Genomic DNA, 17,189 nt, shown 5'->3' with positions numbered 1-17,189 from the left:
TGATGAGATTTGTTTCTCAAGTTGAAGAGTCAGACAGCTGTGTAGATATACCACAGATTTAGGTCCTAGACAGATATTTCAGTCATCAAAGAAAAGAAAAGCTGATGGGAGAGTGGTGAGAAACCATGGTGATTTATAATATTAGGGTCAGGTAGAGTTATAGAACGTCTTAAAAAAAGCTAAAAAAAAATTTTTTTTTTTTTAAACTCATGGGCTTCAGAAGCTTCAGAAGTAGCTGAATACATCTAGCAGGGTACTTATTAGGTGACATACACCAACATAGAAACTCTTATGCCCAGCAATTATCATAAAGGCCTAGGAGCCAAGGAATTAGGCTCCCACTGCAATTCATATTGAGTGTCATTGCCTGGTATTACTCTTCAAGATGCCATGATAAGATGTATAATAATTATACGAACAAAAGAAACTTTTACAATTAACACTGAAAATAATGGATGCCATAGTGAAATTGTTCAGGTTCATGGTGACTAGGAGTCTGGCATCTGTCTATGGCATCTTCTAATCCTTAAGTTGACCTCCAGCCATTTTTATAACCTAAGCTTTCTACTCTAATGGCTGTTGATCCTCTTTTAGGGCCTTTTGGGAAGGGACTTCTATTGACACTTCACAGAAAATATTGAGTCCCTTTGCCAAGAGTACCTCTTGTCATGTCACTTAGATGTCTTCCTTCATTATCTCCTCTCCTTCCCCTGTCTTGCATGCAGAAGTGCCTCTTCTTCAGGTCAAGGTCAGACCCTTTCCCTGCACCCTTGTTCCCATCCAATCCCATTCCAGCATTTCCAGCAGATCTCCCCCTCTCTTATCCATACTCGATGACTAATGATTTAATCTCTGTCTGGCTCCTAGATGCTTCCCTATTTCCTACTACCGTGTCCATGTCTCACCATCTTTAAAAACCTCTTGCATTTTCCTCACTCTCCCTACTAACTGTCATCTTATATCTTCTTTTTCCTGTCTAAATTTAGCCGAAATCTGGTTTCCAGTTGGTGCTTCCACTGTTTCTTACACTAGACCTTCTGCAATCTGGCTTCTAACTTCTAGATTCTAAAGTTACTGATGCTTTCTCAATTACCAAATCTAATGGGTTTTCCTCAGTTCTGATCTTCACAACCTCTCTTCAGCCTTTGACACTGTTAACTATTCTCTTCTTTTTGTCACTCTCTCCTTTTGGGGTTTTTATTGGCAGTGCTTTTTCTTTGCTTGCTCACCTGTCTGATTACTCCTCAGTTTTTGGTTGGATCTTCTGCCAGATCCTTCCCACTCACCTTGAGTGTTCTCCAAGGCTGTGACCTGGGCTACCTTCTCTTCTCTTTCTTGGTGATCTCAGCCATTCCCTTGGGTTCACTTATAGCCAATCCTAATCTCTCTTGAGTTTCAGTCCTACCTCACCAGCTGCCTTTTGAAGATCTCAAACTAAATGTCCTTAGCCTTCTTAAATTCAACTTGGCCAAAATAACTCATATTCTTTCTTCTCCTCCCAACCTCCTTGTGACTGTCTTGGGTATCACGGTCTCTGTGTTCCCAGCTATAGTGGAATCCTCACTTCTATACTGACACTCACACCACTTATCCAATTTGTTAACAAGTCGTGTATCTTCCTCCTTCCCAATATCTCACCCCAGAACTATTACAACAGCCTCCTGGTAGGTTCCCTTGCTTCTGGCTTCTCCTCACTGCAATCCACACCATTCCACTGCCAAAGGGATTTTTCTAAGGCCCAGGCTTGACCCTGTTTTCCCCAACCCTCGCCCTTTCCCGATGTCTCCGTACTACCTCCAGGACCAGATACAAAATCCAATTGATGCCCAGCTGATGGACAAAAGTGGGAATTTTCTATATCAGAGAAACTATGAAATTATGAGCACATTACTGCACTGCTGGTAGACCTTTCTGGAAAGCAGTATAGAATTGTGCTAAGAAATTACCTGAAATGCCCCGGTCTCTGACCCAGGGATGCCACTGTAAGCATATACTCCAAAGGGGTCAAAGACAGAAAGACCCCATATATATTAGGAGGAAAACATGCACAAACATGCATATACACGCACATATATTCAAAAGCACTTTTTGTCATGACTATTTAGCAGAAATAAAGTAAATGCTCATCTCTTAGCAATGACTGAGTAAATTATGGTACATGAACATAACCAGACTAGAAATGAAGAAAATGGGCAAAAAGAGAAGGAAATGTTCAGAATGTCTATGGTAGCATTTATTTTTGTAATAGCAAAGTACTGGAAGTGAGTAGAGACCTATGGTTTAGGGAATGATTGTGTGGATGTCGGGGAGATTCCTTGTGCTCCAGGCAGCAGCTAGGGAGAGGGGAAGTATGTGTATTGAGAAGCGAAGCCAGCAGAACCAGAAAAGCAATATGCTTAAAGACCGGAGCCTTTGAAATGGCAAGAAAGTGAAAGCCAGACTGGGGGGCAGTTGTCAGGGTCAAGCCCAGGCCCAAAGAGTAGAAATGATGATGTGCCCCTGAGGCAGTGCCCCTGCTCATGGATAATCAGAAGGCCGCTGGGCTCAGGTATTTCCTTTACCAAGTTCAGCTGGCTACTTCAGGATTGATTGATTTGTTTAAAGGCTCTGGAGGTCTGTTTCTACAGACACAACTTGGCCTTATTCTTTTTTTTTTTGAATAGCATTTTATGAGGCTGCTGGGTGCTTCAGTGGATAGAGAGCCAGGCTTGGAGACTGGGAGGTCCTGGGTTCAAATTTGGCCTCAGACACTTCCCAGCTGGGCAAGTCACTTAATCCTCATTGCCCAGCCCTTACCACTCTTCTGCCTTGAAACCAAGACACGTATTGATTCTAAGACAAAAAATAAGGGTTAAAAATTTTTATTTGTACTTTTTGAACAATTCAGCTTCCTTCTTTCCCATCCCATGTCTGATAGTGTGTGCTTTTTTCTACACCTATAATTTCTACACTTCTGCCGAGAGGAGAGAGTCATTTCACTGACAGTTCCTCTGAAATCAAGATGAATTATGGTATGAGTAAGAGTTATGTTGGCCTTCAATTGTTGCTTTTTTTCCCCCATTGCTCTAATCAGTATGAATTCTGCTCCTGGTTCTGCTTGCTTCATTTTCAGACAAGTCCTTACCCCTTTCTCCCAATTTCTCACCTCTGTCATCTCTTTGAGAGCAATAATGTTCCACTGCATTCATATACCACAGTTTGCTTAGTCATTTCCTAGTTGATGGGCATTCACTTTTCCCTAGCCTTTTCCTATCACAAGAAAATATTACTAAAAACATTTTTGTCAGTGTAGGAACTTTCCCTTTGTCTTTGGCCTCTTTGGGGATTCTGTACACAGACAGGACATATTTGCTGGGTCAAAGGGCATATGTAGGTTAGTGACTCTTATACGAGTGGCTCCTCTTCTCTTCCAGCTTGGATTGACCAGACAATTGAGCGTTAGGGAGCCTTTCTTCCCTCAGCCCTTGATATAGTTACCATTTCCAACTCTTGCCCTCTCTATCCCTCTAATGGGGTGTGAGGTGAAACTTCCGAGTTGTTTTAATTTGCATTTCTCTTATTAGGCTTTTGGAGTATTCTTTGCTATGAATGTTCCAAATTCTTTCTTAATGGATTTCCACTGAGTGTTTCTCAGGCCTCGGCATGGATCAAGTTTTCTAATCGGGATCCTCTGGCTAAAAGAAGATACTGTTGGAGCAGTTATTTCCATTCCTGGTCAGTTCTAGTAGCACTTACGGTATTCTTTCTCCCTAGCAGTCAGATAGGAGTTCTTCCCATTTTCTCTACCTTTATGGGGTAGGGTATGATGGCTCTTCTGGTGGCGGTACCAGTCATATCTCTCTAGACCATGAAGAGTTTATGCGTGCCTGTGCTCCAGGACCACCTCTCAGGAAAGTAAAAGGAAACTCCTTGATGGTAAGCCACCAGTTTCATTGTCATCTTGTAGAGTAACTCATCTAAGACTACCTTGATCATATTGAGGCTGTATGTTAAATGGAAGAATGCTGGAGCTTACTGCCATTGAACTCTGGCCTCTAAACCCTTACTAACTTTGTGACCTGTGGGCAAGTCACTTAATCTCTCCCCACTTGTTTCTTTATTTGTAAAATGCATATAATGATGACCTTGGTAGGATTGAATGAGATAATATATTTAAGGCACTTTGCAAATCATGATGGACCGTGACAATGTGAGCTATTGAAACTTTTAATTATCCCTGACCTGTGTGTGAATTGTTTTGAACTGTTTCTTCTGGAAATCAAAGCCCATGGACACCTGTTAAGTGTAAAAGTTGTGGTACAGTTGACCAAAGTTGTTAAAAATATGCCTGGAAGCCTGTGATGTTTAAATGTAAATGTTGTTCTCTGTGTTTCTACAAGGAAAACTGCCCAAGAGCCTGTAACCCTTTTCAGCCTTCTTTCATCCACCCCCATCCCCACCCCTTTTTTCCCCTCCTCTCCTTTTTACCACCAACCTGCTCAGAAGAACAACTGGAACTTTCTGCTTCTTCTATTCCCTTCACCTCCACAGTCTTCTGCAGTCATTTGTGGAAGGTGGGGGCAGGGATAAGGAGGTCCTCCCTTCTCCCCTCATCCTTGCCCCCATGCCTCTTCCTTATCCTGTTTATTGCATCTGCTACAATCAGTCACCCCAGCCTTTGTTTTCTCTGTTCTGTCTCATGTCTTAAGCAAAAATATTTGATCAACAGGGCTAACTATATATATATATATATGCTGGATTCTGCCCTGGGGCTCCCATGCCTCTTGCTGGGAGGAAAGATATGTTTTTCTTATCTCTTACATTGTTCAGAAATCAACCTTTTTAGGATCTTTTCATTTATCCTTTTTTTTTTAGCCACTTAGGCTGTTTTTCATTATTTTCTCATCCATTTTTCTCTGAGTTCCACTTATTACTTTCTACATCAGTTTCTATTATCCAGGGATTTTTTATCTTTCTTTGTGTCCTTGACTTTGGGCAGCCTGTGAACCCCTTACCAAAAGTATATTTTAAATGCATAAGATTACAAATTGGAACATTAGAACTGAAACTTTTTTTTTAACCCAAAACCTTCTGTCTTAAAATCAGTACTAAGTATTGGTTTCAAGGTAGAAGAGTGGTAAGAGTTACACAGTCACTTGACCAGGGTTACACTTGCCCAGGTAGGAGTTATCTGAGCCCAAATTTGAGCCCAGGGCCTCCTGTATACAGGCCTGATTCTCTATCCATTGAGCCACCTATCGAGCCTGCATTATTGAAACATTTTTTTAAAAAATCTTTACAGATCCTAGGTTAAGAACCTCTCAAAAGAAATCTTCTCATTGGAATTCTTCATATTTTTCATTTTTTAAAATCATAATCATTATATTGACATACTAGAGTTTTTTCTTCCCTAATTACTTGGTACCCATTTTGTTTCTGTCCTTTTCTACCCCAAAGAGAAGCATTAATAAATGCTTCTTAGCTGACTGATACTATGCATGTTTTAGTATATATTAAAGTTCAGTGTCTGCCTGTGACTGCTTTTGGATATATACCAGTTTTTGTTTTCTAACAAAACAAATTTTCCCTTTGGCTATATGCTGAAATGTATCTCTTTTTCTGAATTTTAAGTCTATCATCTCTCTGGCATGAGATAATGTTGTATTTCTTCTTCATGCTTTATCATTACATGGATCAGACAAAGCCTTTCAAAGTTGTCGATGCTTATTATCTTTATATATACATTGTTCTCCTTGTTCATATTTTATTCTGCATCAGTTCATAGAGGTCTTCTTGGTTTCCACTGAAGCTGTCCATTTTTCTCATTTCTCATGGTATTCTATCATATCCATATACCAGAATTTGTTTAGCCATTCCTTAATAGATGCATACCTCTTTAGATGCCAGTTTTGGGCTATGATGTAAAGAATTATTGTAATCATTGTGATACATGATCTCTGGCATAGAGAGACCCAGGTCTAAAGGTTTACAGTTTAGTTACTTTGGGGACTTAGTTCCAAATAAATTGTTTTTCCAAAATGACTGGAGGCCATGACCTAGGAGTAGCATGTTCTTGTGTCCATTTTCCCATAGCCCTTCCAGTATTTGCCATTTTCTTTTTTTTTGTTATCTTTGGCAATCTGATGGGTATGAAGTACATCCTCAGATTTTATTAATTTGCATATCTCCAACTACTAATTGATGATTTTAAAAATTGTCGATGGCTTAGATTTCTTCTTTACAAAGAGACCTTTATTAGTAAAGCTTGTTTTATAAAGATTTCCCCCCCCCAATTTCATGCTTCTCTTCTAATTTTAACTGAATTGGTTTTCATATCCTTTCACCATTTGAAAATTGGGGAATAGACTTTATTCTTATAAATTTGAATCAGTTCTTTATGTGTTTTGAATATTAATTCCTTTATTGCAGAAACCAACTTGCAAAAAAATTTATTTTGGTCATTTACCTATTTGCCTTCTAACAAATTTGCCTTTCATTTGTTTGTGCAAAACTTTTAAGCATTATGTAATCAATATTGACTATTCTGTTTTCTCTGTTGCTTGTTTGGGCTTTGAACTCTTTCCCTAGGCATAGATCTGAAAAAAATTTCTTTTTCTGCTCCTCTAATTTGCTCATCTTTTCTATGGGTATTTTAAACCATTGCCCTTGGGCCTCTTTTCTTGCCTCTCTGCCCCCCATTAGTGATCCATCCTGCCACAGTAGCTTCTACTTAGCCCTTCTGGCTTCTGTGTTCATTTCCCTAGACCTGACTTCAGTTCTGCCAGCTGTGCATCTTCACCCTTCTATTACGTCAGCCCCCAGAGCCCTGACCTGTTTAAAACCCAACCTTGGGCTGCCCATGACCTACCACAGAGCCCCCAGATTCTCATCTTTTCCCTTCTACTTCTTTATCCAGATGTGAAATCTGGTCAATTCTCTTCTGTAATGCCCCAGCCATCCATCCTCATATTTCCATTTCCACTCACCACTTCACTTCAGGAGCTCCTTACACTTTTACAGGAACAATTTCCGGAGCTTTCTGGCTCTTTCCTCCTGGCTGTTTTTGCATCCTGGTGCTGAAACATCTTCCTTCAGCATAGCTCTGATCTTGTCATCCACCTATTCAAAACACCATTATTATCTCCAGGCTAAAGAGACAGTCAGTGCCTTAGTTTGTCCTTCAAGGTCCTCCTGTCAGCCTGAAACAAGCAAGTACTTCCTTTGTGCCAAGTACTATACTTCATGATCTGGCCTCAGTTTTCTAGTTTTATCTCCTGTTCACTCCCTTCATCCTTTGTCCAGTTTGCCAAGATCCCCTCCTGCCCCCCAAAGATGTCTCCCTGCTCCCAAGAATAGATTCCCACTGCTTCCTCTGATTGGAATTCCTTGCCTGCTCCCAGCCCTTTGCCTCTTACAGTTTCTCTCACCCTTTCAGGACCAGCTCAAATGGTTCTTCCTCCAAGAAGTCTTCCCTAACCATGCTGTCCTACTCCAAGAGGAGACTGATCTTATATTTGACTGTTTCCTAGTTACTGGTGCACAGGCTTTATCCTTATTAAATTATAATCCTCTGGAGAAGGGGTTGGCCTAATCATCTTTATATTCCCTGTAGTACCTAGCATGGTTTCTTGTATAGGAAACATACTTGAACTGAATTATATTAACAACATCAGCTATGACTATGTTCTCATTTAGGTAAAATTTTTTCAGTCACGGTTTAAGCAAAAATAGACCCAAGTTTCAGGAAAATTTTTTTATTTTCTCCATTAAAGATTTTGCATGGCTAATTTAAAAATTAAATTATGGGGAGAAAAATAAAGGCACATTATGTTTACTATCCTCTGCACATTGTAAAATTTATTTTATTATAATTATGTCTGTTAATGGTGCTTTTATGTAGTGTTACGAGTTTCTATGCCTTATGTTAAGTATATGTAATTGAAAAGTCACATATATAGTTTATGACAATGTTGGGCTTGTGTAGTTATTGCCTCTGGTTTTCCCCCACATTAGCTGGAATACCTTCCTCTTTCCTAGCCCTCCTCTCTCCCTGGCAATTTTGACTAGGAAATTCCTTCTGATTGGAAATTAGATGGAGTCACTTGCTTGGTGGTTGGGCTCATGCTCCTCTCCCCAGATCATTTCAGCAGCATCAGAACTGACTCTTGTATTTAGGCTTGCATACCTCTGTAGGTATACATGTTTTGCATTTTTGGCTTTTGTAGGAAAATGGCTAAATTTAAAAATATATCTCCCCCAAGGATGGTGCAATAGGGTCCAGTGGGACGCCAATATGTCGCCAGGCTCAGACTAAGCTGGAGGTCGCTCTGTACATGTTTCTGTGGAGCCCCGACATTGAAGCTGTGCTTGTGGCCATGTCCTGCTTTCGACACCTCTGTGAGGAAGCCGATATCAGGTGTGGCATAGATGAGATTTCCGTGCATCATTTCTTGCCTAACTATAATACCTTCATGGAATTTGCGTCTGTCAGCAACATGATGTCAACAGGTAAATGTGACTAAAGAACACTGTTTACTTTCCATCCAAATGGGATTCTGCCATTGTTGTTCCTTTTCCCTGCTCCCAAGGGGAAGAAGAAGCAGGATAGAGATTCTGATGGCCTCAAGCTCTAATGTCAAAGCTACCATTTTGTGAAGAATGAATTTTAGAGCTGAGGAACTCCAGATGAGACCCATCTTAGTTTCTTACTCTGATCTAGGCTCTGCTTGCCTTTCATATACCTTTATTACAGAAGTTATTTAAAGGTCCCCATCGCTCAGTATAGCTCCCTAGGCCTGGCTGTCTCCTAGCTCTGAGGTCTTCGATAGCCTCTGGGCAGTCGGTAGACACCCTATAGGGCTGTTGAGGAGGCCAGGTATGACTTGTAGAACCTCACTTACCCTCAGCAATCTCTGCTAAACTGCTTTTTCAGGGGGCCTTAGGGTTCCCTGCTGACCCCTACACACTGATGGTAATGGTGAGATTTGATTGCTGTCCTCCTGGCTTTAGGAAGAGCAGCTCTTCAGAAAAGAGTGATGGCATTGCTAAGGCGCATCGAACACCCGACTGCAGGCAACACCGAGGTAGGCATTTGCGGTAGGAAGATTCTGTACTTGGACACAGAATAGCTTCTCATCGACCTCTGCTCTGCCTCTCCCAACTAAACTCCCAAATAGATGGAGCCAGTGTGATCTGTCTGGGTCCTCCCAAATGGCCCTAAAACTGATCTCTTGCAGTCATGACCTCCAGCCAGACAGGGCTCCTCTCTGGGCCAGGAGGCATCCCCTGCTTAGTCCCTGGGGCCTTTGTTCATATTGTTCCCTGCCCCAAATTTGGGCCTGCCAGAGTCCTCAAGGCCCACTCAGATGCCACCTCCCTCATGAATGCTTTTCTTACTTTTTCTCAACTGGATTGTTCCACACCCGAATTCTCCAATCGCTTGCACCCTTTTTGGGGCCTTTTCTTCCAGTCTTTTTTCTATTAATTGTTTCATCTCCCTTACTTGAATGTACAATTCCTGAGAGTAAGAGATGCATTGTATTCTCATAATGCACATGGTGCCCAGGATAGTCCTTTGTATACCATCAGAGTGAGCATGCTTTCTGAACCAAATTTTGGAACTTTTGGTTTGATAAAGGATTTTCCTTTCATTGAAATTCTGTTAAAAGTAGGCCTCTTGGGGCAGTTTAGTATCATAGTGGATAGAATTCCAGACCTGGAATCAGGAGGTCCTGGGTTCAAATCTGGCCTCTAACACTTCCTTGCTGTGTGTCCCTGGGCGAGTCATTGTTTGTGGAGCCCATGATCTTCTATCTTAGAGTGGTTACTAAGATGGAAAGTAAGGGTTTTTAAGAAGTGTGTGCCTCTTCTTGAAATAAGGAGTGTCCCTGTAAGACTAAGAGACATGCTTACTCTCCCTTGAATAAATTGCTATTTGGGAGGATGCATAGATTGAATTCATGTGCAGGGTTTGAGCTATAAGTTTAATTGCACGTTACTTGGTGCTTTTCACTAACGAAGAATTTGTCCTTTCTTTTAGGCTTGGGAAGATACTTATACAAAATGGGAACAAGCTACAAAATCAATCCTCAATTATCCAAAAGCCAAAATGGAAGATAGCCAGGTGAGGTGATGAAATTGTTGACCTGAGCCATCCCCATCAAGTCATTTTCATTTGCCATAGGAAACTGCTGAACATCTAACACCTCTGTTGCTATCTCACAAGGTTGCTGTGAGAATCAAATGAAAAAAATAGTTGTAATCTACTTTGTGAATCTTGAAGAATTATGTGAATGTTAGCTATATTTAAAGTATAATTGTTACTATCATTAATTCATTTATGGCTGTCTAGTTAGGGTTGACTCCTGGCTTAAGATCTGATCAATCTGATGTTCAGTCCTCTGGATTCTTAACCTCAATCCCATGAACTGGTTCCTTTAAATGTTTCAAGAACCATATGGTTTCCTTTTTAAGCCTATGTATTTTATTTTGTGCCTTGAATGACATTCTTAGACTAGAAACAGGCTGCCTAGACTCTTCACCAGTCTGTCCAGAAGGGCCATGACACCAAGAAGGTGACAAATCCCTGCTCGGGGTCATCATCTCGTCACCTCTTCCTGGTGTTTTTCTTCATGACCACTTTGCTCATTAGCACTTCCCAGAAGGGTTAACAGGGGCCTGGAAAAATGCATTAAATTCAGAATAGCCTACTTTGTTACTTGATGGGAATTGCAATAATTTAGTTTGGCATTTTAGTCCAAAATGTGTTTAGAACTATCATCTAACACTTTGGTGCTGCAGGGCAATGATAAAGCACTTCTCTCCTTGTGGTTGAGAAGTGGTGTGGGCTGTCCACATTACCACTGCCTATTGGGTTTTGCTTGGCTGGTTTTCTTAGTGACTTGGGGTTTTTTCTTGGATCTAGTGGATGACTGTTGTAAATGAAAAGGCATTAATAAAACTTGGTAAAGATTTCATTTATTCTGGAGTAGGTATTTCTTCTTTAGTGTAGATGGGAGTTGGCTCTACTTGCTTGTTCTCATGTGTTCTTTAATATTACTGGAGTCTCAGAAAAGACGACTCTTAGATCATTGTTGCTATTTTGTGCCTAATTGGGATTATAAGAAAAAGTCATGCTTGTGTAGCAAAGAAATGTTGCCTTCCCCATGAGTCTGATTTTGCCTGAGTCACTTCATCCAGAAAGTCTTGTGTCAGAAGGGTGAAATATGGTATAGCCAGTATAGATTAAACAGGAGTTTGCCAGGTAGGTAAAGATTAAGGAAGAATTCCTTCTTTTTGTACCTTGTTTATTAGGTTGCTGAAAGTCTTCATAAGACCATTGTGAAAAGGAGGATGTCTCATGTGAGTGGAGGAGGCTCCATAGACTTGTGTGACACAGACTCACTCCAAGAGTGGATCAACATGACTGGTTTTCTTTGTGCCCTCGGTGGGGTGTGCCTGCAGCACCGAAGCAATGTTGGCTTTGCCACCTACAGCCCTCCAATGGGCCCCATCAGTGAGCGCAAGGGCTCTCTGATTTCCATGGTGTCCTCAGATGGAAACGCAGAGACACCCGTCAGCAAGTTCATGGATCGGCTGCTCTCCTTGATGGTGTGTAACCATGAAAAAGTGGGGCTGCAGATACGGAGCAACGTCAAGGATTTGTTGGGCCTAGAATTGAGTCCTGCCCTTTATCCAATGCTGTTTAACAAATTAAAAAATACCATCAGCAAGTTTTTTGATCCTCAAGGCCAGGTAAACTTTCCTGCTTCCTCTCTTCCTCCCATCCTTTGAAGAATAGCCGGATTGATTTGGGCATTCATCTAGGTGGTACAGTGGATAGAGCACCAGGCCTGGTCAGGAAGTCCTGAGTTCAAATCTAGACTCAGGCACTTACTATTTGACTCTAGGCAAATCACTTAATCTGTCTCTTTTAGTTTCCTCAGCTATAAAATGGGGGAAAATAGAGGTACCTAACTCACAAAAGCTGTGAGGATCTAAGAAGATATTTTAAAAGACTTTAGAAGAGTACCTATTTGTTTCCTTCCTTCCTTCCTTTCCCACAGAGATTTTATTAAAGGAAACTAGTATCAACATTATGAACAGGCCAAGTTATACTATGTGAAAAGCTAAATTACCACCAAGAGAAAGGGAATGCAGAGAGGAGCCTTTTTACCTGTAGGAAGGATACAGCCTGGTTTTCTGAAACTCCTAGTACGTGTGTATAGCTTTACAGATTTAGCTATCATCTGGTATGTAGCCGTACCACTAAAAGGTCTCTGGGCAGGTCTTACAGTAGAGAAGATGCCCTCTCTTGCAGATTGTTGATGGGGGCATGTGCGGTGTTGTTGTCGTTTACCCAGGTTTTATTGACTGACACCAATACCCAATTTGTGGAACAGACCATAGCCATAATGAAGAACTTGCTCGACAATCACAGTGAGGGCAGTTCTGAACACATGGGGCAAGCTAGCATCGAAATAATGATGTTAAATCTGGTCAGGTGAGTGGTCTCATTGAGCATTAGTCACCCCAAAAGCTATCCCCGTATTTCCAAATGGTGCTCCTCAAACACAGAGAGCATTACATCTGGTGATGAGGACGACTCATGTACGTGCCCTGTTAAAATAGCCAAAGAATAATCATTTCCTAAGCTCTTCTTCAGTAGATGTCTCTTGCGTTAGAGCCTTTACAGTAGACTCTTTTCAAGAGTATACATGTGTTAAGACTATTTTTAATGTTCCTGTATCTGTACAGATACGTTAGAGTGTTTGGGAATTTGGTACACGCAATTCAGATAAAAACTAAACTCTGCCAGCTGGTTCAAGTGATGATGGAGAGGAGAGATGACCTTTCATTTTGCCAGGAGATGAAATTTAGGTGAGTCAGACCAGCAGTGTGCCTGTCTCCCCATCGTATTGTACTCATTGGAAACAATATCCTGAAAATCAGTACGCACCAGCTTTTGACCCCCCCCCTTTTTTTTTTTGCTTTCAACTAATCTAGAACTTAAAGCGCTTTAAACTGGCCCCACTTTCTGAACTTAAGAAATCATATATTATCCATTAGGTGGTCATAACTGATCTACGTATACATATTTCTCTTCCTTCTTCCCTTTCTTCCTCCATCTCATCTTCTTAAGGCCCCTCAGTTAAGACTTCATCTCTCTTCTGACAGTGATGGCAGAATTTCTTTCTGAATTTGTCTTGAAATCCCACTTGGGGATGGGGTGGCAGTTAGACTTAGTGAATAGAGAGGCACGCCTGGACACAGGAGGTCCTGGGTTCAAATGTGACTTGACATGCTTCCTAGTTGTATAACTCTGGGTAAGTCACTTAACCCCATTTTCTAGCCCATATCATTTTACTCTTCCAATTTGGAACCAATACTTAGTATCAGTTCTAAAACAGAGAATGTAAAGTTTTGTTTGTTTGTTTTAATCCCTTTGGGGGAAGATTTTTGCTAAATAATAGTTGCTATAAAAATTGGAAAATGCTAAAAATCCTTTTTAAAATGTTTTGTCTGTTATTTTCATTTTTCTGTTATAGGAACAAAATGGTGGAATATCTGACAGATTGGGTCATGGGGACATCTAACCAAGCAACAGATGAAGATATAAAATGTCTAACTAGGTAAAGATGTTCAAGGACTTTTCTTTAATGTATCATAGAACATTGATTCTGTGAACACTGTTAAACAAGGTTAGGTTATTTCAAATGTTCTACTTTACTTTGAAAGGACAGAGGCACCTTCTCCTTCCATGCATTTCCCAAGAGTGGTTTAATGTTTCAGTGATTCAAGAGAGTCTTCATTTACATGTTGGGAAAGCTGGATGTGTGGATCCTAGCTTAGTAAATGAGAGTTTGATCTTAGTACAAATTTTTAAATTATAAGTCCTGTTATTTTGTAATTGAACATCTCACTATAGAATGTAATTAAAAAAAAAAACAAAACAAACTCTTACCTTCTGCCTCTAAGGCAGAAAAGTGATAAGGGCTAGGCAATGGGGGTTAAGTGACTTGCCCAGGGTCACATAGCTGGGAAGTGTCTGAGGTAAGATTTGAACTCAGGACCTCCCATCTCTGGATCTGGCTCTCAATCTACTAAGCCATCCAGCTTCCTCCTATAGAATGTAATTTTAAATTTAGTGTTTATATTCTAAAATGGTGGATAAAAAACATTCTTGTCCTCAGACTGTTGTATCCTGTAGAAGAAATTGTTTGCTGTATGTTTGTTTAATTCGAAGCCCTTAAATTTCTCTCTCATCTGAAATACAATTTTGGAAACCAGGTGCCAAGCCTACATGATAGCCTGAAAGAATTTCCTCCAAAAATCTAAAGGGTATATTTTATTTGGTTGCCCCCCTCCCCCCCAACACATCCATCCCATAGATTCTAACTTTTGTTTAGTCTTGTTTACTTGATTATGTGAAATTTGCTTTTAAGGAATTGGCCACTCAACACAATTTAGTTTTAAAAAATATTCTTTGCTTAAAATACATCTTTTTTTTCCTCCTTATTTTGAGATCTACAAACTTAATCCGTGCTTGGTACATAGGTTAGTAATTCTTTTTTAATGGAATAGATATTTAGAGTTGCTTCTATTAAGGCATTGACTTTTGTTCAGATATCTACCTAAAGGTTCTCACTTTCTCTGTTTCCTTCTCCCCAGAGATTTGGACCAGGCAAGCATGGAAGCAGTGGTGTCGTTGCTTGCTGGGCTCCCTTTACAGCCCGAGGAAGGAGATGGGGTGGAATTGATGGAGGCCAAATCCCAACTGTTTCTTAAGTAATTTTTTGTCTTTTTAAAGCTAAAGCTTTGAGCCAAAGACCCAGAACAAGAGAGTGAGGGTGACTAGGTGGCAGCATCTGCGTTCAGAGACATGCCATGAAATGGGGTTGGGTGGGCTTTTTGACATTGTCCTTGTTTGAATGGAAGTAAAACTTAACCTTTCAGTGAGGGAGCAACTGACTCCTTCCTTGTACTGTGATCTCATCAGTGAGGTCTTGGGTCAGTGGCAGTCACCTTTTAACTTGTTATATTGGGTGGCTGTTGTCTTTGTTCTCCAGAGGTCCTTCCCAGAGGACTCCCTACATGACGGAGGCCTTCTTTTGGTTCTTCATCCTTTTCCCTGCTATCCCACCTTCTTGTTGTACCACTAGCTCACCTCCTTTCTCAAGTGGTGTGTGTTTTCAGTTATTCCTTTATGCTGCTCATTGAGCACAGGTCAGCATTTTGGGAATCCCTGATTTCATTGGGGAAATAGGTATAGCTAATAGATAAGTCCCAGAGACTTGCTTGAGAGTCAAAGAAGTTCATTGATTTCTCTGTGGCTCCATAGCTAATGAGAGTATTTTATGGACCTGAGCAGGATTTGAACTCTAGGCTTCATGTTCATTTAAGTACAATACTCTTTCTTTATTGTCCTCCCTCTTTACAGATAATAATTGGGAACCTATTTATGTCCACTGTGAGTCTCTCAGATGCCTTCTGAGTCTCCTATAGCTTGATTTTTTTTAAGGAGATCATGGTGTTGAGATTCAGAATTTCACGAGTAAGGGAGTTTTGAAAACATTTTACAATTTCCCAACACAATCTAGCTTATTACTCTTTTTCCTGTTCCATTCTGGCCCCAACTTATTGTCTTTCTTCATTGTCTCAGAAATACCTACCAAAATCATAATTTGCTTGTATACTGGCCCAATTGCATGCCTTATCCTGAACAAGTAAACATGCTTTTATCCTAGTTTTTCCTAAATGGATTCTTAGGTTTATCTCACTAGTTGAGGGTTTTGTGACCAGATGCTGTTATGTGCTTGGATTTGAGGCAATCACTGTATCTATACATGAGGACATTTTTGGTGCAGAGACTGACAAAGTTTTAGGGAAAGACCTTTAACAATCAGTATTCCAACTTTTGGCCTGTTTTAGAAGAATTCTTGATGCACAAAAATGAACAGTATCTTAGTATAGATGATTGTGTGGCTCCCCATCTAACCATTTTACTTCTAAAATGTATTGTGTTTTTTTAAAATATTAGAACAGAATTTAGTCTTGAATATAAATGCCTTTATTTGGTGCTTATGTTCTCAGATAGTGTGTGGCTGTCTCAGAAAAAAGTTCTATTCAGTGTGACACAGTTTTAAATGAGTAATCAATCATCAAAGTGCTTTAAAATGTATTGAATGTTTTAACACCATGCTAAGTCTTGGGGATGCAGGAGAAACAAAAACATGATCCTTGACTCAAAGAGATTACCTACTCACAGTGGAATAAACATAAAAGGGTACATACATGAGATTTAGAGAGTAAATAGAAAAAGGACTTTCCTGGGGAAATTGCTGACAAATTTGTGGTTTCTTAGAGGAAGTCAAGAATCCATCCTCATACTGACCCTTACTTACCTCCTAATGCCCTTCATTAGTGATGACATGTCAATACAACATTGTTCATTTGAATTGTCTTGTCTAATCTTAGACCTTCTCATTTTCAGATACTTTACACTATTTATGAACCTTCTTAATGACTGCAGTGAGATTGAAGAAGACAATGTACAAATTGGGGGCAGGAAGCGAGGCATGTCGAGAAGGCTGGCCTCCCTGAGGCACTGCACTGTGCTTGCGATGTCCAACTTGCTCAATGCTAACGTTGATAGCGGCCTGATGCACTCCATAGGTAAGGAGCTAAAAGCAAAAATGGGTGGTGTGTATGAGAAGGAGAAGTAACCTTACTGAGCCTGCTTTAGTTAAGTTTGTGCTGCTTTTACTGTGCTAGGATTGGGTTATCACAAAGACCTTCAGACAAGAGCTACCTTCATGGAAGTCCTCACGAAAATCCTTCAACAAGGCACAGAGTTTGACACACTGGCAGAAACAGCATTGGCTGATCGATTTGAGAGGCTCGTGGAATTGGTCACAATGATGGGTGATCAAGGAGAGCTCCCCATAGCCATGGCCTTGGCCAATGTGGTACCTTGTTCTCAGTGGGTAAGTGCATTAGTAGACTTAAAGAATTTCAAAGGACTTCTTTTTTTTTTTTTAAAGGAAAATTTTATTCAATGAATTTAGAATATTTTTCCATGGTTACAAGATAAGTCCCTCAGAACTGTCCTGGATTATCGCATTGCTGCTAGTAGAAAAGCCCATTGCATTCGATTGTACCACAGTGTATCAGTCTCTGTGTACAATGTTCTCCTGGTTCTGCTCCTTTCA

The 17,189-nt window shown here is 40.5% G+C and overlaps 1 protein-coding gene across 22 annotated transcripts in view; it reads left to right on the top strand.

Moving 5' to 3' along the window:
- Positions 1–17,189, top strand: part of NF1 (neurofibromin 1) — a 281,583-nt gene that overhangs the window by 136,867 nt on the left and 127,527 nt on the right. For 18 of the 22 annotated variants that reach the window (XM_056819485.1, XM_056819484.1, XM_056819475.1 and 15 more), the window contains 11 exons: positions 3,754–3,915; positions 8,241–8,487; positions 8,989–9,062; positions 10,019–10,102; positions 11,293–11,733; positions 12,342–12,481; positions 12,736–12,858; positions 13,527–13,610; positions 14,650–14,766; positions 16,472–16,653; positions 16,753–16,964. In XM_056819485.1, the coding sequence (XP_056675463.1) occupies positions 3,754–3,915; positions 8,241–8,487; positions 8,989–9,062; positions 10,019–10,102; positions 11,293–11,733; positions 12,342–12,481; positions 12,736–12,858; positions 13,527–13,610; positions 14,650–14,766; positions 16,472–16,653; positions 16,753–16,964 (1,866 nt within the window). The remainder of the gene's footprint in view (positions 1–3,753; positions 3,916–8,240; positions 8,488–8,988; positions 9,063–10,018; positions 10,103–11,292; positions 11,734–12,341; positions 12,482–12,735; positions 12,859–13,526; positions 13,611–14,649; positions 14,767–16,471; positions 16,654–16,752; positions 16,965–17,189) is intronic. The other 4 variants (XM_056819487.1, XM_056819488.1, XM_056819491.1 and 1 more) reach the window with 2 other exon arrangements.

Source organism: Monodelphis domestica, chromosome 2, assembly GCF_027887165.1.
Source record: "Monodelphis domestica isolate mMonDom1 chromosome 2, mMonDom1.pri, whole genome shotgun sequence".
NCBI classification, from domain to species: Eukaryota; Metazoa; Chordata; class Mammalia; order Didelphimorphia; family Didelphidae; genus Monodelphis; species Monodelphis domestica.
The sequence above is the reverse complement of the archived record's forward strand: the minus strand, read 5'-3'. Positions and strand labels throughout refer to the sequence as shown.